Below are 23,718 nucleotides of genomic sequence, written 5' to 3' on the forward strand. Positions count from 1 at the left end.
TTTTCCACTAGGAAAATTTAGTAGCTGTAGATTGGCTTGCTAAACTCAGCAAATGGCCTCATAGATGCCACGGGCAACATGGATAGGACCAAGTAAACTGAATCATTCAATACATAGTCCAAAGTCCCACTAGTAAATGAGAGAAGTACTTCAAAATGATGAGTTTGGCTGAGTTAAAACATTATCTTTGTGTATGAAAGTACATTTCTGCCAGATGTGTGGTTTGCTCTGTGAACTCCAAAGTGAAGAGTAAGAAATCAAAATGAAGTGTAAAGTAAATCACTCGCTCATTAAAATGTATAGTTTACCAAATCATACCAGGCTGCATGTTGAAATCAGAACTAATTAACCTCTGGGCTACCTCAAGATAACTACAGAGCCAACTTTGTAATTGTATATATATATATATATATATATATATATATATATATATATCAGGAGTGAAATAGACTCCATTACATTAACAAGTATGCAGACTTATAAAATCTCTTAGGTTGAGGCATAGTTGTTAAAAACAATTCCGTTCTTCCAAATTGGTAGCATTTTTACCTAATTCAGTATTTAATACTTCTTCCCAATTGATGTTTTATGATTATTAGTTGCATCTTAAATATCATACCTGAATTGGAGTGCTGTCATCCAAGGCAATGGTTTAGGTAGATGTCTTGACAAATTAGATTTTTAAAACTTTTCTTCAAGGGTAGTGAAAAAAAAAAAAAAAGAAAATTCATATATTAAAGTCTTCAAGATGCATTGCGTACTGAAATAATTTTTTTAAATGCAGTTTTCTAGTATGTCATACAACTAAGAAATTAAAATAATGACAAAAAAATGTGTGTGGCCTCATACTGTTCACACTGAAATTAAAAAAAAAAGAAGAATGAATGCTTGTTCTTATGGTTGCTGTTGATTAGGCCTGCAGTTACTAGAGAAACTCCAAGGGACTCATTCCCTTTATGGTTCATGTCTAGGCATGCCTGGAGACCAGGGAGACCCACAATTTAATCTAAGTAAGAATGCTTGTGGTGTTTTAAATGCCCAAACAGAAGATTGCATTTGTTTTAGACAGCATCAGGAAGGCACCTTTCAGGGGAATTGTTTACAATTTTAATTTATGGGCTTTTGGTGATTGAGGACATTGGTGGGGGTGGAGGAAGGATAAGGAAAGGAGGTAAGGATGGAGATTAGGAGGAAACCAAGGAGAGTAGAGAAAACAAATACCGCCTGCTTAATTTACCACCCCTTACAGATAAAAGACAAGAGTGATAGGATTGTGGGTTTGGAAATAGTTTCTTCCCTTCGACATAGGAAAACTCATAAGCGGAACATTTTCTATTTCCCACAGTTTTGGAAGATGTTGGGGGAGGAAGCAGTCAAGAATCAGATTGTTTAGAAATGATTGGATTTTAGCAGCCTCTTCTTAAACTTTTTTTTTTCTTTAAAGCATATATTCTTTTAGAAAATGTAAAATTCTGTGCTTGTTAGATCTATATCTATAAACATTATTAACTGCCTTGGAAACCCAAGGATGGGTCGCTGTGAGTCTGGGCGACTTGATGGCACATAACAAACAACAATAACCTCATTAACATTCATGATGCTATACTTAGGAACTACTTTATATCTTGAAACAAAACTAAATTGAAGTCAACATTAGTGCCTTTAAAGAATTAAAAATCAATGAATCTGTTTAATTATGAGAGGCGATTTTCTTTCTAACTAAAATGAACTGCCAGCAGTTTTTATAATTTGGTACTGCTGGTTCCATTTCATTGTACTGCTGTTATTAGTAAAAGTGTACCAGATTCTTAATTAGCTCCTTGATTATATTCATTGATTAATCAATACTGTTGCTTTCAATAAAAAAATGTTAACTTATCTTTTGCTAATCAGAAACAATCTAACAAAAATAAGCTTTATTGTTAAAGTTGCACTTCCTCTTAGTTATGGCTCCATGGGTAGGAGCAAACATATTGCAAATTCACCATCTTTAGAGAACACAGCCTCTATGATTTATGGTCTAGTTAGAGAGAGATACAATTTGTATACATAGATAACGAATTAAGATAGAAGATACTAAGTACTAAGGAGCTCTGATGGTGTAATGGTTAAGGCATTTGGCTGCTAATCAAAAGGTCGGTGGTTTGAACCCACTAGCTGCTCTGTGGAAGAAAGATGAACAGTCTGCTTCCGCAAGGATTTATAGCCTTGGAAGCCCAGTGGAGGTCACTGTGAGTTGGAATTGACTCTATGGCAATGAGTATATAAAGTACTAAGATGGTTAGTTTTATAGGTGCTTCAGGAATCCTGAATACTAATGTAAGTTTCATTAGTATTTAGGAAAAAGGAAAAGTAAAATCATCAAAGATTGGGATAGCAACAGAAGGCTACATGGAAAGGAAAGGATTTAAGCTGAATCTAGAAGGAAAAATGGTATCCTTGGGTGGTACAAACAGTTAAAAGTGCTCCCTGTTAACTGAAAGGTTAGAGGTTTGAGGAACCTTGGAAGAATGGTCTGGTGATCTACTTCCAAAAAATAAGCCATTGAAAAACCTTGTGGAGTCCAGTTCTACTGTGACACACATGGTGTCACCATGAGTCAGAATTGACTCAGTGGCAACTAATTTTAGAAGGAAAAATGAGACATAGAGGGGAGAAGATATACAGTGGATGCTCTTGGTAATGGAACTACTTGAGAAGGAAAAACACAAAATCTTGGAGACCATAATATACATAGCAAACTGAGAGAGCAATGAGCATGTCCCCAAAGCACAAATATGTTTAGAGAGGCAGGTAGATAGGTAGGTAGGAGATAGATCATGGATGACTTTAAATGTCAGGCCAAGAAGTTTTAATTTCGTTCTTCTGACAGAGGGGCCCATAGCATATACACTGTGTTGTCCCATGGACCGGTAGCTCTGGTAGCATAGCATAGTGCCTAAGGGACTTGACTGTTAACCAGGAGGCTAGCAGTTCAAACCCACCAGCCACTCCTCGTAAGGAAGGTTGGGCAATATACTTCCGTAGTGATACTGCCTCGGAAACCCAAGGAGGAGTCGCTATGAGTCGGGTCTGACTTGACGGCACATAATGACAAACGACAATGTTCTATGGACTGCTGTCGAGCCGGATCCTACTCATAGCGACCCCTCCTTGGGTTTCTGAGGCAGTATCACTATGGAAGTAGATTGCCCCATCTTCCTTCCGAGGAGTGGCTGGTGGGTTTGAACGGCCAGCCTTCTAGTTAGCAGTTAAATGCCTTAGGCACTATGCCACCAGAGTTCCTAATAATAAAGTAGCATAAATTATAAGAGGGAGAGAGAGGAGACTAAAAAAGTCCATTTAGGAGATAATCTTAATAGTCTAGGTACAAAGTGATGTAGAAAATATAGGATGAATGAGAAAGATTTTTGATAGAAACTATAGGACTTGGTGATTGGTAAAAGTGATGAGAGAGAGGACAAGATCAGCTTCCAGATTTCAGTGATAAGTAGAGGTGTGGGGGAGGCAAATCTAGTCAGAGGATAATGAGAATGAGTTTACATTTAGGCATATTGAGTTTTAGGTAATGGGAGGATGTTGTGATAGAGTTAGCTATATGGAGCTGGAACCCTGGAAAGAGGCCATAACTGAAAAGAGAGATTTAGTAGTTTTCTGAAGCTGTAATAGTTAAAGTCATGAGGATCAATGAAATCTCTGAAAGAGGTGCTTGGTCTTATTCTTCACTGGGACCTGGTGTAGTTCAGTCAGCACAGAGTAGGTAACTGACAGCAATGTATTATTCCTGAATAGAGAAGAGAGTGAGGAAAGCTGAAGGCTCAGGGCCAAACTTTGAGAGTATTCCTCTCCTATTTACTGGCAGGAGGAAGCAAATCTTGAAAAGAGTAAGCCCACAAGGAGAAACAGAAGGACTGTCACAAAGCCCAAGATGATTTAAACAGGGTCATAAAAAAAAAACAAAAAAACCCCACCACCATCAAGTTAGCAGCTGAATGCCTTAACCTCTGCTCCATGGGAGCTTCTACTAAATGTAGGGATTCTATGTATCTTTATAAACCCACTGCCATCGAGCTGATTTTGACTCATGGTGTACTGATAGGACAGGGTAGAACTGCCTCAGAGAGTTTCTAAGGCTGTAAATCTTTATGGAAATGAACTGCCACATCTTTCTCTTGTAGAGTGGCTGGTGGGTTTGAACCACTGAGCTTTGGATTGGCAGCTGAATTCTTTAACCACTGTATTACTAGGGCTCTACAGGCTTAATAAGAAGGCAAAGTGTACGTTTGACACTTCCCTTTTGCTCTTTTCTTCATTCTCATTCCAAATGGCCAGAAGGCTATTTCCCATTTTCCTGTGATGCCCCACCTAGGTTTATTCCCCTCACCGAAGTCATCTGTAGAGAGAACATTGTCCTTTTGTTTTACTGTTGATAATTCATTTTACATTTTCAAATGGTTAAGTGCTCAGCTACTGACTGAAAGATAGCGGTTTGAATCCACCCAGAGGTGCCTTGGAAGAAAGACCTGGTTCTATTTCTGAAAGGTCACAGCCATTAGGAACCCTATGGAGACAGTTCCACCCTGAAACATGTGGGGTTGCCATGTATTGGAATCAACTCGAGGGAAACTGGTTGGTTGGTTATTCAGTTGCCACAGAAATCTTAGTGTTCTGCAATCTGAACTAATCATTGTTTTTTTTTTTTTTTTTTTTATACTGGCTCTTCCTCTCAACTCTTTAATTCTTTGAATGATAGCATTATTCTCTTGGTTACTAAAGCCTGAAACTTGGAGTAATATTTTAGTATATCATTTATCAGACTCTGCATCCAGTTACTTCTGTACATGTATGATTTCCATCTCGATTATAAGCCTCTTGAAAAGAATGTAAAATTTCTTCTTACCACCTATAACTTTTGTCATGGTCAGTAAATATTCATTGAATGAATGTTAGTTAAAGCAGAAGGCGTAGTTGTCATTAATGTACAGGAGGGGATTTAAGTAAAGTGTTTAAATAAACAAGTAACCAAAGGAAGTCTTGCATGATATTTAGTTTCTATTTGATTGTTGTTTCCTGAAACTAAGTACCGTACATTGTTATTCTGTTCATAACTTCCAAGGCTTGCCTGGGCCTGTTGCAAGAAATAATGCTAGGAGGGTGTTCAAAGTCTCATCAGCTAATGTGCTTCACCAACTCAAACTGCAACAGAACAATTTGTCATCTGGGAAGATATGAAAGAATTATTTAATGCTTAGCATCATTTTAATATTGGAAATATAAACACTAACCACTTGCAAAGGAAAAAAGATCGTGAATGTGATAATCATGTGACCTTTAGTTCAGAAGAAATTTTACTTCAGCAATATATAGGCAGTTGTTCTAATTTTCACTTTTGTCACTTCTAACATAAATTAAAAAGTGTATGTGTCTTTGCAAAAGTTATTCCAGCAAATGGCTAGAAGGAATGAGACTAAATGATGCAAATTTGTCATATTTTTTTTAAGCTTTGTTGTGTTATTGTTATGTGCTGTTGAGTTGGGTCCGACTCATAGTGACCCCTCCTTGGGTTTCCAAGGCACTGTCACCACGGAAGTAGATTGTACAGCCTTCTGGTTAGCAGTTAAATGCCTTAGGCACTACGCTACTAGAGCTCTTTAAGTTCTATACTCACCTTTATTTTTATATGTTCTGGGCATATAACCTGTTAAACCTGCTGCTGTTGGCTTGATTCCAACTCATGGTGATTCCATGTGTGTCAGAGTAGAACTTCTCCATAGGATTCTATTGGCTGAAATCTTTACAGAAACAGATTGCTAGGCCTTTCTTCAGAGATGCTGGTGGGTGGTTTTGAACTGCCTCCCTCTAGTTTAGCAGCCTAGCACAAATCGGTTGCACCACCAGGGACCTTCTCTGGGCATATAGTGAACACTACATACTTACTGAATTGAATTAAAGTAAACTTAATTAAATCATGTCACTTGTAGGTATCAAGGTGCTCACCAAGATCTATCCATTTGTGTAGCATAGTGCCTAAGGCACTTGACTGCTCACCAGAAGGCTGGCGGTTCAAACCCACCAGCTACTCCTTGGAAGGAAGGTTGAGCAATCTACTTCCATAGTGATACCACCTCGGAAACCCAAGGAGGCATCGCTATGAGTCGGGTCCAAATAGCTGGCACATAACAACAACAACATACTTAACGTGGGTAGATCTTGGTGAGTACCTTGTGAGATACTTAACATCTCTCATACTTCTCATGCTTAAAGATATTATAATAGTCAGGGAATCCCCTAATATCTATATTCCATCCCAGTTCTTCATTGATGAACATTTTAGCAATTGTACCACCACAGAATGGTTTACCACTAGTGATGAGTTTTTTATGCCAGAGAATTAGTGAGAAATCCAGCTTCAAAAATCCCATTTTTGAGTCTGCTTCCTTAGAATGCTCCTGGTATTAAGTGTCTTAGATTGGGTTCCTTGGAAACAGACTATGAGATTGGAGGTATTTGAAAAAGATTTACTGGGGAGTGCTCTTGAGATATACACCTATAAGGAATTGAGGAAGAGAGGATTAGGCAGAAGAAAAGGCTGTGATAAGGCTACAGTTGAGGGCTCAGTCTATCTTATGGGGAGTTCTTGAAATATGATGGCCCTTCAGAGTTGTAGCAGACTGAGGCAAGAGGACCAGATTTTTGTATCCCCACAGTAGCTGGTTAATGGCTTCAGGCCATCCCCATGGGTAGGGAGTACAACTAGAGGTGAGGCAAATTATGAGGTCAATTCCCAATGAGAGAAATAGTTATTCGGCATCAGCAACCAATATTCCTAGCAGTTGGGGGATGATTATATTGGCTCTGATGTAGGAATTGGTCAGAGGACCACAGTATCTACTATAATGTTGAATTAACTTATCTTTGTCCAATGGGGAAGTCTTCATGTTGGCTCTTAATGTGTTTTGACATGACCCATTTTTTTTGTTGTTGTTGTTTAATTTCTAGTATAATACATTTCTAATATTCTTCCTGAACTTGAATGGCAATCAGCCATTTCTACAAGGCACTTTCTTTCTTTTTTTTTTTTTTTTAAAGTGGATAGTGTGTTTCCAAAACCAAACCCATTACCATCGAGTCAGATCCGATGCATAGTGTGACCCCTCCTTGGGTTTCTGAGGCAGTATCACTATGGAATTAGATTGCCCAACCTTCCTTCTGAGGAGTGGCTGGTGGGTTTGAACTGCCAGCTTTCTGGTTAGCAGTCAAATGCCTTAGGCACTACGCCACCAGAGCTCCCAGGGGAATGTGTTTAGAGACCATGAAATTAGTGCTAGGTTTGTTTATTGCTATGAACTGCAATTGCTTCTAGGCTTGTTTAGTGGACAGAGCTAAAACATGTATTTTCAAAAAGAAAAAAAAAATAATAAATTCATACTGATATTTCTAATTCAAATTTAACACTATGTAATATTTACTTATTTTTTTAATACTTCTATCCCCTTTCCTTTCTACAGAAAATCTTAGTCATAACAATGTTGAAGTAAAATTTTCATTACCCTACTCTCTTATCTGGGAGCTTTGATAGCATAGTGGCTAAGGCACTTGACTGCTAACCAGAAGGCTAGCAGCTAACAAACCCAGCAGCCACTCCTCGGAAGGAAGATGGGGCAATCTACTTTCGTAGTGATACTACCTCGGAAACCCAAAGAGGGGTCGCTATGAGTCGGGTCCGACTCAACAGCACATAACAACAACAACAACAACTCTCTTATCTATTTTCTATCTATCTGTTATTACAAAATAATACTAATATTACTGTAAACTTTTAGGATACAGAATGATTTTTAAAAATATATATACTTGCAGCTTTTCTTTAGAATATATTCCAATATGTGTTAGTATCACTGGAAATATTTCTTTTCTTTGTGTGCTTATATCGATAGGTATAATTTTCATTTTGTTAATAGCATATAAGCATATAAAGATTAATTTTATTTGATTTTTCTATTTATTTCAAACTTCTAAGTAAAATTTTTAGAGGAAATAGTGAAGCTGTGAAGGATTTAATTTTCCTTGCCCATGGAATCAGCGGTCAAGAAATCAGATGTCGTATTGCACTGAGCAAATCTGCTGCAAAAGACCTTTTTAAAGTGTTAAAAAGCAAAGATGTCACTTTGAGGGCTAAGGTGGACCTGACGTATAAGCCAGGGCATTTTCAGTTACCTCATATGCATGCGAAAGCTGGACAATGAATAAAGAAGACCAAAGAAGAACTGATGCCTTTGAATTTTGGTGTTGGTGAAGAATATTAAATATTTCCATACACTGACAAAAGAATGAACAAATCTGTTGTGTTAGACTGGGTTCTCTAGAGAAACAAAACCAGTAAAGTTTATATATTGAGAGAAAGAGAAATTTATCTTAGAAAAATGGCTCACACACTTATAGAAGCTGGCACTTATAGTTCTTGGATCAAATGTCAAGCTGGAGGCTTTTCCCAACTCAGCTGCAGGGGCTGAGGAGCTCAAGGTTAGCAGGCAGTATACCAGCTGTTGACTCTAATGAATGATGAATCCAAGATCTCCGGGCCGAATGGTGGATTGTTCGCTCATGGACAGTTGTAGGCAGCACAACAGAATCCCAATCCACAGAAGAATATCTCTTTTCCCAGGATGTCCATAAATATGCTGGAAGCAGGCCACACCCTTAGGGAAACTCCTTTTCAATGAATTGGCTGCTTAAAACATATACATCTGATGCCATCATGGGAATGACCACATCACAACTGCTTAAACCACACAGAATCGTGGTCCGGCCAAGTTGACACACAGCTCCACCTATCACATCTGTCTTGGAAGAAGTACAGCCGGGATGCTCCTTAGAAGCAAGGATAGTGAGAGTTCATCTCATGTACTTTGGACATGTTATCAGGAGGGACCAGTCCTTGGAGAAGAACATCACACTTGGTAAAGTAGAGGGTTAGTGAAAAAGAGGGAGACCGTTAGTGAGATGGATTGATACAGTGACTGCAACAATGAACTCAAAGATAGCAACGATTGTGAGGATGGTGCAGGACATGGTAGTTTTATAGCACATAGGATTGCTATGAGTCAGAACTGACTTGACAGCACCTAAAAACAAGCAAGTAAAATTTGTTTTATCACTGTCTTTCACATTATGTATTTGCTCATATCACAGATTAAGACATCTTATTCTTTTATCTGAAGACTTCAGAGTAGCTAAATTGAGTGAGGAAGAATTAGATAAAACAAAGATACTGTAAGATTAATTAATTTGCTCATAGGGACAATTAGAGATAGAACTATAACTTGGGTCTCTTGACTTCATTCTATGGAAGTAAGTGACATTTTAAAAACAAACGAGTTGTGGGGGGCAGATTGCAAATAATACTTTTCAGTTGGAATTCCTGTGAATGAGTGCTAACTTTAAATATGTTATAGTGGTCTGTGTTATTATATTAGTGCAAAAATTCTGACTAATACTAATTTTGGGAAGGCCAAGTATCTCTAATTTCTACTCTAGGATGTCCGGATATGAAGCTCTGATTGTAAATTCCAAATACATGTACTTTAAACACCAATCCTGTTGCTGTTGAGTCAATTGTGACCCATAGCAACCCTATAGGACAGAGTAGAACTGCCCTATAGTGTTTCCAAGGCTGTAATCTTTTATTTTATTTTATTTTTTTAATTGTGATTTGGGTGAAGATTTACAGAGAAAATTCACTTTCCATACAGCAGTTCACATACACTTTGTCTCATGACATTGACCACAGTTTACCATAATGCAACAGCTCCTCTCCCACCTCCTCCCCACAGTTACCTCTTCCCAGTGTCCATCCCTCCATACACTCCTGCCCCCTGAGCTGTCTCCCTGTGCATAAGCAGCCCTTCTTTCTCCCATAATTGTTCTCTCCAAGGAGTGTATCTACTTGAGGTAAATGTTCAACTCATATGCCTGTCTTTTGTTTGGCTGGAAACCAGAGGTGTGGGTTCAATTCCAGACCTGAAGGGAAGCTAGGGGCCATAGTCTCAGCGGTTCCACCTGGCTCTATTGGATCAGCAAACCTGGTCCCCCTCTTTTTTTTCCTCCAATGATTTTGAGATTTGTTCTACATTGTTCTCCCTCTCTATCCGGGATCTCCTACATAGATCCCCTTTCAAGTGGATGACAGTTGTAGCTGGGCACCATCTAGTTCTTCTGGTCTCATAGTCGTATAGGCTGCAGATCAGACCAAGGCTGTAATCTTTATGAGAGGAGATTGCCACATCTTTCTCCTGAGGAGTGGCTGGTGGATTCAAATTGCTGTCCTCTGGTTAGCAGCTGAGTGTTTAACCACTGTGCCATAGGCACATATACTCTAAATACATATACATATACTCTAAATCACTGTGCCATAGGCACATATACTCCAAATACATATACATATACTCTAAATCCTCTCTGTGTCCAACTTTCTCTATACAGGCATATATATATATATATATATATATGTGTGTGTGTGTGTGTGTATGCTAAATTAAACATTTTGACCTATTAGTAAATGGAAGCTAGACATTTTATGAATGACATTCTTGTAGTATGAATATGTCATAAAGTGTTACTCTGGTGGGCAAAATTTTTTAGACAGTTTATACCAAACAGATGGTTTAGAGAAGTTGGGATTACTTGGAATAGCATGGGCTCCTATAGGACAAGGTTACTAGGTTAAACTAAATTTCTTCTCTTTTTATGACAGGGTATTTTATTGGTATTAAAAAGGATATTGTATGTAGATTTTAGCAAATTGGTACAATCTCTCTACTTTACCAATGGCTAGCTGTCTACTGGATCATAGTAGGAGTAATTGGTTGAAGCAAAAATGACTGTACTAAACACCAATCTGAAGAGGCATCTCCTAGAACTTTGGTAAAGTAACTCTAACTGAGCTTTGTCCTATTCAACTTATTTATTACTTCCATTCAGGAGGAGACAGTGACATTCTTATCAAATCAAAACATAACAGGTAGCCAAAAGGCAGAGACAACTTACTTACAGAAAAAATCAGGGTCACAAATAATCTTGATTCCTGTCACAGTGATCTTAATTTAATACAATAAATTGCATTATGTAGTTACTTTCTACCCCCTCAACCCACAAATTGTTACAAATGACTCAACCTAAAAAGATCTTTTACTTAGGTTTATTAATAAGAAAGGCCACCACTATGTGAGCATTTAGTATATGCAAGGCAGTCTGCTGAGTACCTTATATAATTTTATGTTAGTCTTGACAAGAACCCCTTCAGACAATAGTAGTAGTGGAAGTGGTGGTGGTGGTGGTAATAGAATAATAATAGCAGTGATGATATCTAACAGTTAAACCAAAACCAAACTCAACTGCTGTCAAGTCGGTCCCAACTCATAGCGACTCCTCCTTGGGTTTCTGAGGTAGTATCTCTATGGAAGTAGATTGACCAGTCTTCTTTCTGAGGAGTGGCTGGTGGGTTTGAACCACCAGCCTTCTGGTTAGCAATCAGCTGCCTTAGGCACTATGCCACCAGAGCTCTGATCTAACAGTTATAGAGCATTTTTTGTGTACCAGATTCTGTTCTAAGCATTTTACACTCAATTCTCACAACAACCCTGTAGAGTGATCCCTGTTATTACCTTCTTTATGTAAAAAACCAAACCCAATCCCACTGCCATCACGTTGATTCTGACTCACAGCAACCTTATAGGACAGAATAGAACTGCCCATAGGATTTCCAAGGTTGTAAATCTTTGCCAGAGCAGACTGCCTCATCTTTCTCCTGTGGAGTGGCTACTGGATTTGAACCACCAACCCTTTGGTTAGCAGCCAAATGCCTTAACCACTGTGCCACTAGAGTGCCTATCTCCTTTATATAGATGAGGACACAGAGAAGTTAAATAACTTGCATAATGTCACACAGTAATTTGACCTAGTACACAAACCCAGTAATCTGATTCCAAAGCCTCCACTCAACACCTCTGCATTATAGTGTTTTCCAGGTACACTTCTTACTCCCTTTTTACAGGAGCTCTGGTGGCAAACTGCCTAAGGCATTTGACTGCTAACCAGAAGGCTAGCGGTTCAAACCCACCAGTCACTCCTCGGAAGGAAGATTGGGCAATCTACTTCTGTAGTGATACCGCCTCGGAAACCTATGAATTAGAATCGATTCGATGGCAGTGATCACTCACTCAATCACTTTACAGATGCAAATCCTAAAGGTTAGAGAAGTTGAAATACTTCTCCAAGTTTCTAGTAAGCTAGTAGACTTGGACTCAATCCCAGGATGCTTTTGATTTTGATAGCTGATTATTAATTAGTCTGCTGTCCTGCCCCCCTAGACCAGGTTTATATATTATCTGTTGTAATCTTGATAACAACCTTGTGAGGTCGCTATTGTATCTCCCATTTCACACACAGGAACCTGAAAGTTCAGGAGCAAGTTACCCAAGGCTACTCAGATAGTGAGTAAAAGAGTTGGAATTCAGACCCAGGTCTGCCTGACTCCAAAACCCACATTCTTAAACCATATGCTGTGCAGGACAGGAAAGATGTGACAAAACAATAGCATTAGTGAAAGAGACTACTTACAAGTTCAGTGATGCCAGTGCCATCAAAGTGAATGCCATTAGAGGCTGCATTCTAGAAATACAGTATTCAGAGCTAGGAAGGGGACAATCCCACTCTATTCTGTACTGACAGAGCACACCGGAGGTACTGTGTGTGATTCTGGGCCCCACACTTTAAAGGAGGATTCCAGATACATGTAAAACTCACCCAGAGGCGTACATAGTGTTGGGCCTGGTGAAGTGTCTGATTAACATGGTTATAGAAGGATTGTTAGAAATCTGAGAATATTTATAGCCTCCCAAAGGAGACTACTTAGGGGAAGCTGACTAGCTAGTGTTTGAAGTGTTCCCTGTAGCGCAGGATTAGATTCCATCTGGGAGCTCCAGAGGGAAGAAGCAGGCTACACACAAAATCAGAGGCCACTTTGGCTCTACACAGGGAGGAAGGGCTGCCTGGTATTTGGAACTTTTTAGAAATGAACTGGGCTTCCTTATAAGAGAGTTAATTCTTTTTCACTGATGAAGAAGCTGAATAACCTTTCATCATGAGTGTTAACAAAAAGATTTCTATGTCAGGTGCAGTGGTTCTTACATTTTGTTGGGTCTAAGAAACACCTGGGCAACTTGTTAAAAATTTCCAGGCCTAACCTTCAGAAGTATTGCCTCAGTAAATGTGGGATAGTCCAAGAATCTGCTTTTATAACAAACAACCTGGTGGGCCCAAAGTAGGTAGTGAGTGTTCCACCCCTGGAATATGGGTGAACTCATTCCATAAGAAAACCATTTTAGTAAAAAATGTGCTTAGTCAACATAAACACTTCAAAGAAAGTTGTCTTACATTTTGTAAAAGATCTAAGACAAAATTCTTTACTAAGCTGATAGAATGAGAGATGAAATTATTGGAATATAGGATATTAGGATATGGAAGGAGAAGACTTGACTCTCAATCTATGTCATAAAAGATAAGATTTTGATAGAAAAGTATGAAATATAAATCCAGCCTGAAAAATTTTAAATAAAATAAGTAACCCAATCTATGTATGCCAAACAGCAATGTGTTGAAGACCTGGGAAAAGTGATCAGGTTTTCCTAATGGACAGCACTAGTTTCAGGTTAAAGACCCATCAGCCTTTGGGGCCTTGGCTTATATAAACTTCTACTGAAAACTAACAAAACACGTATAGGTAGGAGTTGGAAACGTTGGTTTTTAACTCTGCCTTCCCCCCCCTTTTTTTATTGTGGCTAAAGAGCTTTGCTGGTAAGTGTAGTATATGTTTGATTAATCTGAACTTTTATTTAAAGTGTGCAATCTGAGTGCCACATTTTAGAACAATTGTATTCTGAAATGGCTTTGCTCTCTGTAAATACATTTTTTAAAAAGTATATTTTAAGCATATTTTTACTTGGTGTAATTTATTACCTCATCTCAGTACCTTTCTGATTTAGGTTGTGTAATGATGTTTCATTTGTTTGTAAGCATATTCAAGTTTTTAGAAGAGATAGTCTTTTCCTTTGAAAAACTTTAAAAACTGGCTGCTTTGAGGAACTGGTATTCTCTGAAAAACGTTTTCTTAACTGATAATGTTGATATGATTAGGTCGTTCACTAAGGAGTTCTATCTAGCAGAGGATTTTTGCTTTCAATTTAAGATGTATAAAAGTTCCAAGTGACAAGTATATGTTGATAATAAGTTAAATCCTTGTTTGTCTTTAATTTCTTCTTGCTTTTAATGGTTGACAGACCTCCTCATAGATTATTTTTTTTTCTTGAATCATGAGAGATGAAATTGCAACAACTGTTTTCTTTATCACAAGACTGGTGAAAAAACATGATAAATTGAGTAAGCAGCAAATAGAAGACTTTGCAGAAAAGCTGATGATGATCTTGTTTGAAACATACAGAAGTCACTGGCACTCTGATTGTCCTTCCAAAGGGCAAGCCTTCAGGTAAGAGCGAATATGTGATACGTAAATGGTACCTTAACAACCAGTCAGCCATCTGCTAGGGAAAGGCAATGATTATGTTGTCCATCTATAAATAAAATTTTATAGGCCCAAATTCATTTGCTTGAACATAGGCTTGAAAGAAAAGATGTGGTAGGTAATATTGTAATTGGATACTATAGAGCAAATCCCCTGGTGATAGTTAAGGTTGTATGTCAACTTGGCTGGGCCTGGTTTGGAGTGGCTGGGCAGCTGGATGTAGTTATTCCTCATGATGAGACTGGTTATCAACTCCATGGTAGAATCTGCTAGAGTAGCTGCCTTGGGGATGTGGTCTGCTTCAAGTGTGTATAAGGAGAAGCTTTGAGAGAGGTTTCTGCAGCTTTTTGCCATGCTTGAACCCTGTGTGTAGCTGAGTCTTCATTCAGCAGCCTACCGTGTTTCCTGCCGATCTTGAGACTGTCTCTGGACTTGAGTTAGTGGCCTGCCGTATTGTTTGATGATCTTGGGACTGTGCCATTTTATTTGTCAACCTTGGGCTTGTTAGCCTCAGTAGCCAGCAGCTGCCGAAGTGAAGTGACATCTTCAGCTCCAGTGGGCAGGGAGCAAGAGGCAGAGCTGAAGCCCAAGGTTGAGGGGCTTTCACCCAGCCCCTAGAGCTGGCACTTTGAACTCAGACTTCTAGACTCCTAAACTATAAGAACAAACTCCTGCTTGTTAAAGCCATCTACATTTGTGATATCCTCTGTTAGAGTGACACTAGAGAACCAAAACACCCTTATGTGAGGTGGGTTAAATATCTACTTGTGTTTGCCATGAAAGATATGCAGGGAATATTTGTAACTTATTGACTTAGTAACACACATTCTTAGTCACTGCATATAAAGCTGTTTTACTTGTAAACTGGGAGGAGGCAGGGGGGCAGTGGTGGGAAGTGGGGAGCTGTGTATTGGAGCAGTCTGCCTACACCATGATCATCCTGGTAAAGCACTTGTCTTGTCCTTGTTTCCTTTTCCTTGTTAAGGTGTATCAGGATAAACAATTTTCAGAATAAGGATCCCATTCTAGAAAGGGCTTGTGCTGAAAGTAGTGTGGATTTTTCTCACCTGGGACTTCCAAAGGAGATGACCATTTGGGTAGATCCCTTTGAAGTGTGCTGTAGGTGAGTGAGCTCATTGGAGTTGGATTTGGGTGCTCTGTGATGCCTGAACACCTTAAATTATTAAGTGAGTCCTATAGACCTTTGTAGGATGCCCTGGGTGATGCAAATAGTTTGCTCAGCTGCTAACCAAAAGGTTGGAAGGACGAGCCCACCCATAGACATTTAGGAAGAAAGGCCTGGTGGTGTACTTCCAAAAACTCAGCCATTGAAAACCCCATGGGGCACAGTTCTACTCTGACACACATGGAGTTACCACAAGTCAGAGTCAACTCTATGACAACTTGTTATAGACCTTTGGAAAAATTATGCTCCCCAGCCTAGCATTAGCATGAAGACCCAGGCTAGTTAAGAGTTTAGATGTAAACCTAAACAATACAGATTTCCATTCAGAGTGGGAAACAAAAATTTTATTACAAACTGTAGCTTATAACTTCTAAGTATTTTAGGCAATTCCAAGGGGAGAAAGGACTTATCTACTATTGCATAATTCAGTCCACTCATTGAATCAAAAGAAGCTAGTCTTTTTCTAAACAATTAGCCAAAATAGCACTTACAGACTACCCTCACCAATTATGACAGTGTGTTAGTTGGAGGTCATGATGTCCTTCAATTAGTTTTGCTGTAAAGCCATTCCAACTTTATAGACCTATCCCTTTTGAATACTCCTTCATAGAAGTTAGTGAGTTGTTTTCAGAGAGAATTTGTGAGAAGTTGAATCCCTAATGAATAATTTTCCTTTCTTAGGTATGGTGAGAAAAACCACCCATTTACAATTGCATCTTTTAAAAGCAGATGGGAAGGATGGGAACTATCTCAACGGATCAGTCATGCTGTTAATAGAGCCACAGTAGACTACTCTTCTGGCACCTCCTCGGATGAAGAAAGTTATAGCAATGAACCTCAGATAATTCCTAAGGTCAGCAACCCAAACAGTATCTATCAGGTAAAGTGTGTTCCAGTTCTTCTCTATGCCTTTTTTTTCTATTTTAATTTTTAAAAGAATATACGCAATTGTGGTGGTTATATTTGTGTGTCAACTTGGCTGGGCCTGGTTGAGTGGCTGGGCAGCTGGTGGTAGTTATTCCCCATGATGAGACTGGCAATCAACTCCATGGTGGAATCTACTGTGAGCAGCTGAGTAGCTGCCTTTGGGTTGTGATCTGCTTCTTGTATATAAGGAGAAGCTTTGGGAATGGTTTCTAGCCTATGGCACACTTGGACCCTGCACGTAGCCGTGTCGTTGCTCAGCAGCCTGCTATGCTCTGCCAACCTTGGGACTTACAATGGACCTAAGTTTCTGGCCTGCCGTGTGGTTTGGTAACATTGGGACTGTGCTTTTACTTGTTAATCGTGGGGCTTCTTGGCCTCAGCAGCCAGCAGCTGTCTGAATGAAGAAAAGCTTCTAGCTCCAGTGGGCTGAGAACAGGAGGCAGAGCTGGACCCCAAGGTTGAGGGGCTTTCACCCAGCCCCTACAGCCTGGCACTTTGAACTTGGACTTAAAGCCTCCAAATTTTAAGAATAAACTCCTGTTTGTTAAGGTCATCCCATATGTGGTATATTCTTGTTAGAGTGGCAGTAGGTAACCAGAACATCAATGTGAAACAAAAAACAAAATGTGGGAAGAAAAAAAATTTACAAAGATTTAAAAAACCACACTTATTATTTTCACAAAAGATTTTTTTCTGTAGTGTTCTTTCTTGAGTGATTGCTTGGGATATATAAAATGTTTTATAGTCATGTTATTTCATAGAGTTTTTACTGCCTACCCCTCAAAAACAGCTCCCGAAACCTAAATCCATTGCCATCAAGTCAATTCTGACTTACAGTGACCCTATATGACAGAGTAGAACTGCCCCATAGAGTTTCCAAGACTGTAAATCTTTATGGAAGCAGACTGCCTCATCTTTCTCCTGCGGAGTGGCTGGTGGGTTCAAATTGTTGACATTTTGGTTAGCAGCCCAAAGCTTTAACCACTATGCCACCAGAGTTCCTATAGAGTATTTAAACATATGCAAATTTCCTTCTACTTAAATTCTTTCAGACCTACATATTAAAATTAGTGGTTTTCTTAATTTTTATCAGTAGAAAATAACACCATTTGTAGAAAATTTGAAATATTCAGGAAAGGCCAACATCTGTAACCCTGTCACCAAAGAAATTTTTCTCATTTTTTTTTCCCCTCAACACAACCCATGGAAATATTTATGTATCTACATCTGAAATAGGTTCACAAAAGAGTACTTATCTGTACTAGGTGCAATGCCTCCAACAATCTCTATGAAATTATATTGATGATGTCAACCACCTCAGCTGATTTCATGAGCCAATAGTGATGGTAACCCACAGTTTGAAAAACATTGATCTAGGGAGGATCTCTTAACATGTTATGTATGCACTTGTTTGTATGCTTTCTTAAACACTTACATGTTAAATGTTAAATAATTACATTGATATTCATTTGCTGCTCTTGTAATTTAGCTAATCTGTGGGCAGACATCTAGATTGTTTTGACATTGCTGTGATTTAAAAAAAGCTTATAATTTATACAGGGATGTCTGGATTTTAAGTTACTTCTTGAGATTTGATTCTTAGACATAGAATTACTAGGTTGCTGGGTATGAACATCTTACTGGTTGCTAATATATGGCCAAAGTAACTTCTAGAAAGCATATTTATATGAAGTCTCACTAGGTTTGTGTGACAGTAAATATTTTACTATTTCCCACTCCCTAGAATTGGGAATTTGATAATTTGATTAAAAAAAGGTATCTATATTATGAACACTTATTATTAATAACATTTGAAAAAAACCTGTGCCCAAATGCTTTAGGCACTTACTGTCTTATGAATTTTCTCTTCACTCGTTTATCATATGAAGCCCTAGTGTATTATTATACGTTCTTCATAGGTCAGGGATATTTTAACCCTTTGCCATGTTGAGGGCAAATATTTTGCTCTAATTTGTCCGTTTTATAAATGATCTCTTACATGTACAGAAGTTTGAAATCGTGTAGTTAAGTACTTGGCCCTGATTGTACTTTTATATTTGTTGTTGTTGTTATGTGCCGTCGAGTCATACCTGACTCATAGCGACCCCTCCTTGGGTTTCCGAGGCAGTATCAACTACGGAAGTAGGATTGCCCAACCTTCCTTCCGAGGAGTGGCTGGTGGGTATGAACCGCCAGCCGTCTGGTTAGCAGGCAACTGTCTTAGCCACTATGCTACCAGAGCTCCTTAGAAAGGTCTTATTCCACCTAGGGATCAGATCTATCATCATCTATGTTCTTCTAAAAACCAAAACCCAACTCATTGCTGTTGAGTTGATTTCGATTCATAGTGACCCCTCCTTGGGTTTCTGAGGTGGTATCACTATGGAAGTAGATTGCCCAACCTTCCTTCCAAGGAGTAGCTGGTAGGTTTGAACTGCCAGCCTTCTGGTTAGCAGTCATATGTCTTAGGCACTACGCTACCAGAGCTCCCTTAGCAGTCAAATATGTTCTTCTAGAGCAGTTCTTTTCAAAGTGTGATTTGTAAAACATCTTTATTTGGTCATTTGGAATGTCTAAAATGGATATTTATAGGCCTCAGCCCCAGAGATTATGACAAGACAGTTTTGAGTTGAGGAGGCCAGGGGTCGGGTAGAGGAGTAGAAAACCCAAGAATATACAAATTTGAATAAATGCATTTTGAAAACAATCTAGTTGGATTAAAGAATTAATTTTGGTAAAAGCTATGAAGTGACTTAGGAGTCCCTGGGTGGTACAAATGGCTAGCTCATTTGGCTGCTAACCAAAAGACAGGGAGTTGGAGTCTACCCAGAGGGACCACTAAAGGAAAGGCCTGGTGATCTACTCTTGAAAAAAATTACAGTTGAAAACTCTACGGGGCACAGTTCTACTCTGACACACATGGAGTCACCATGAATCATTGCACTGAAGGTCAACTGGTTGGATGAAGTGACTTTCACTACCCTGAATGCTAGCTACTTTTCCTAACATAATTTTTGTCAGCTTTGATTTTTATGCATTTGAACTCCTAAACTTTTCATTTTAAAAATTGTTTTGTTGAGACACGCACAGCAAAACATATACAAACCCAACAGTCTTTTCCATGTATGGTTTAGTGACAGTGATTACCTTTTTCAAGTAGTGCAACCATTCTTACCCTCCTTTCTGAGTTGCTCCTCCCACATTAACATAAATTCACTGTCCCTACAGTTGCTTTCTAATCTTTTGAGTTGCTGTTTTCAAGTTGATACCATATAGATAGTTCTTAATTGAGCATAATGCTCCAGGCAGACATTTCTTTACTAGTTAAGATAAACTCTTGTTTGTTTTTTAGGAGCTCTGGTAGTGTAGTGCCTAAGGCTAACCAGAAGGCTGGCAGTTCAAAACCATCAGCCACTCCTCAAAAGGAAGGTTGGACAATCTATTTCTTTAGTGATACTGCCTTGGAAACCCAAAGAGGGGTTTCTATTTAGTCTTTCATCATTTTAACAAAACCAGGCCAAACCTGTTGCTTTCAAGTTAGTTCCGGCTCATGATGACTCCATGTGGGTCATAATAGAACCGTGCTCCACAGGGTTTTCAATGACAAATTCTTCAGAAGTAGATCGCCAGGCCTTTCTACCAAGGTGCTTCTGAGTGGACTTGAACCACCACCTTTCAGTTAGCAACCAAGCGCATTAACCATTTGCACTTCCCACAGACTCCATTTAGTGATTGTTGTTGTTAGAGCTACTTTATTAGTTTAAAGAAGATCTTTTGTACTTTTTTGTCACCCAGGTTGAAAACTTAAAACAGCCCTTTCAATCGTGGCTCCAGATCCCTAGCAAAAAGAATGTGACCGATGGCCAAGTCAGCTTCCTAGGAAATGCTTATTATGCATCGCACAAGAGTTATAGGACTGCTGCTGTGTTGGTAGGACACCGGGTGGACAGGTACCATTGGGTCAACACAAACAGATAAAGCTGTGACTGGGCCCAAGGTGGGGCAGAGCTCAGAGGGGTGGCTTTACTTTATTTTAAACTAAAGTGAATCTAGGTTCAGAGGTCCCTGAAACAGAAAAAATAACCACATTAGGGATTATAGTACACAATGGTGAATCCCTCATACAGACTCTGTTCTTAGTTGTACATATAGTTCTTAATACTTAATTTTATATGAAGTTTTTATATAATGTTTTATATATAGCACTAATGAATGAGCCCAATAAGGTAATAGAATATACCAAACTGTGATAAGATTCAACTAATTATGAAAAGCAACAATTTAAATAAATGTACTGTGTTTTTAATCCTTTTCTATTTGTTTATTGCAAGAAAGTTTTAAAAAGTTTGTTCCTACTTATTAGCTAAAATAGAGGACTTTCATTTAGCAGGAATGGTTACTGATCATACAGTATTCTGGCTCCTACTTTATTCCTTTCTATCATTGTTCTATTTTATAATTCCAGTAAGAGCTTGTTTGAAAATTACTCTTACAGTTATTTTTTCTTTCTTTTTTTAAAGATACCCAGACAGGAATTTTATCTTTTAAAACAATTTGATTCATTTTATAGCCTCTTAATAGGCTTAATAAATATGACTTCTTTTGTAACAGTGAATACATACTTATTATAAAGAATTCAAGCTAAGCTGGAAAATACACCAAGAAAATAAATTCCTACTACTCAGATATTACCATTATTAACATTAAATAGTAAACATCTTTTCAGTTATCCTATGTAGATACATGGATGTAAGAACTGATAGACAAACAAGTAATTTGATAACAAGACCATAGTAGAGAGGCAAGTCATAAAAGAGCTGGATTTAATTTACTTGATCTTAGCACAATGGAAAAAACCCAAAGTGATACTGATAGAATTGGTGAACTATTTCTAAGCTTTTATACCACAAACTATTTTCTTTCTTGAAGGACCTCTTGTATTGAAAAATAATAGAAAACATTAAAAGACTGTTTAATTTTATACAATATTGTTTATGTTAAGAAAGCTGCAGAAACTAGCATTCTTAATTTCTTCTGTCCCTCATTTCTTGTGTCATTTTTTATTGTAGTAAATAAATATGTAACAAAATATTTGTCATGTCAATAATTTTCACATACACAATTCAGTGACATTAATTCTGTTCATTATTTTGTGCAACTATCACCATTATCCATTTCTAAAATTTTCCATCACTGTTAACAGAAAGCTCTGTGTTTCCTATATAATGACTTTCCCTTTCCTCCTCTCTCCTGCCTGCCCCTGGGTAACTATCAATAAACTTAAGTCTGTATACATTTGGGGAAGATATTTCATAAAAGTGGATATTTCATAAAAGTGGAATAACAATATTTTTCTTTTGGTGTCTGACTTTCATTCATGTTTAATATCAAAGCTGAACATTTATGTTCAGTCCTGAAACAATTATTTCTATAGTTGTTTTGTCTTAGTTCTGTGTTTAAGCTGATTTAGTGTTCACCAGTAATCTTTTCACACTATTGCTCTGTATGGAAACTACTTTGATTTACCTGTGATTAGCTGGATTTTATTGAGTAGCTTTTTCACAAATGGCTTATTGGTGCTATATTCTGTGAGTTCATTTGTGCTTGAGACTTTCCTTTTATACCTGAAGGACAGCTCGGCTGGGTATTAAGATCATAGGCCTTTTTTTCCCTTACAGCTTTCTAGGTATCATACTACCTTTAACGTGTTCTGGAATTCTATGATGCTGTGGAGAAATCTGAGACCAGCTTGATTTTTCTGAATCCCCACATGCACAATGCACATACATATTTACTTTTTAAAAAAATTTTTACCTGCCAGTTTGAAATTCTTTCTCTGTACTTCAAGTGCATGTCTGTCAATCATTCTGTATCGCTTTTCTTGAAACACTGTACCTTTCTGATCTGCAGATTTATATTTAGAGCAAATTTCTGCAATATTATCTTTGAACACTTTTTTCATCCATTCATTTCAGGAATACTTATCTTTCTGCTGAATCATTTTTTGTCTGTATCTATTTTTTTATCTGATGACTTTAATCTTTATTTTTTTGAGGCCATGATTGTATTAAGCCTTCTGTCAATTTGATTCTCAGCCCTGTCTGGACTGTTTCTAACTTATTAGTTCTATGATAATATTTTGGGTTTCAATTAGTTTCTTTCTCAGTAGTCTACCTTGTCATCTAGTTTTAATCATCTATCTCTGAATGTTTGAACCCATGTACTTACTGAATTTTTTGAATACAAGGCATTATGGGAAATTTTCTTCTGCCCTAGGTTATATTTTGTTTTTTGCTGAATTTTTCTGTATTTTGCACTAATCTTTTTTTTTTTGTGTGTGTGTGTGTGTAGTGTTAATATATACCATGTTTATTTTCTCTTGCTTTTGTTTAATGTGGACACTCCCTCTAGAACTTCTATTTGCTCTACTATTGTGTGGATGACTTTTTCTCTTATAAAATCTATTTGTGCTACCTACTAGGTTTAGATATTAATCCACTTTTATATAGCCTGAGGGTGTTAAGTGTTGGGAGAGAGTCACTCAGCTGGAAATGTGTGAAATCTTAGGAAAAAAATGAACTCTGCTCTCTGAATTTTTGTTAAATGCTTTGTGCTAAAGTTCATGCCTTTAGCTAAGTAAAGATAGGGCTATGAGTTATATTAGCCTGCTCCTATGGTTTTTAATTGTTATTTTCTATTTACAGTGAATTCTTAGAGCCTATACTTTTACCCAAGAATCTTCCCTGGTCATTATTTTTCTGTCTCACCTATCTTTCTCTACCATTCATCCTACTTGCCTCCAGTCCCTACCAATTGCTAGAGGGAAAGGTGAGGATGCCTCTTCAGTCTGTGTTTCTATAAATTTGCTGATATCAGTGAGAATTCTTTTGCCCACTACTTTTTTAAGTTTATGTTGTGAGGAAATGCACCTTGGGTTGATGCTGGTAAATTTTGTTTCTGTTAGATGTTTTAGTTCTTTTTATTAGATATTAGGAGATAGAGATTCAGTAATCCAGTTTTACTTTAT

At 38.0% G+C, this 23,718-nt stretch overlaps 1 protein-coding gene across 1 annotated transcript; it reads left to right on the forward strand.

Moving 5' to 3' along the window:
- The first annotated feature begins 14,369 nt into the window (after positions 1-14,369).
- Positions 14,370-20,669, forward strand: BTG4 (BTG anti-proliferation factor 4). Its single transcript, XM_007936613.1, has 4 exons — positions 14,370-14,542; positions 15,564-15,701; positions 16,446-16,644; positions 20,487-20,669. The coding sequence occupies exons 1-4, from the start codon at positions 14,370-14,372 to the stop codon at positions 20,667-20,669; spliced, it is 693 nt and encodes a 230-aa protein (XP_007934804.1).
- Positions 20,670-23,718: the final 3,049 nt, after the last annotated feature.

The sequence above is a fragment of the Orycteropus afer genome, unplaced genomic scaffold (assembly GCF_000298275.1).
Source record: "Orycteropus afer afer isolate SDZICR_OR568_19922 unplaced genomic scaffold, OryAfe1.0 scaffold00036, whole genome shotgun sequence".
In the NCBI taxonomy this organism is placed as follows: domain Eukaryota; kingdom Metazoa; phylum Chordata; class Mammalia; order Tubulidentata; family Orycteropodidae; genus Orycteropus; species Orycteropus afer.

Excerpts from the sequence above, each read along its gene's own strand:
- BTG4 (XM_007936613.1), top strand. The coding sequence starts at position 14,370 with ATGAGAGATGAAATTGCAACAACTGTTTTCTTTATCACAAGACTGGTG. Across the intron at positions 14,543-15,563 it reads TCCAAAGGGCAAGCCTTCAG|GTGTATCAGGATAAACAATT; the intron begins GTAAGAGCGAAT and ends TTCCTTGTTAAG. Across the intron at positions 15,702-16,445 it reads CCCTTTGAAGTGTGCTGTAG|GTATGGTGAGAAAAACCACC; the intron begins GTGAGTGAGCTC and ends TTCCTTTCTTAG.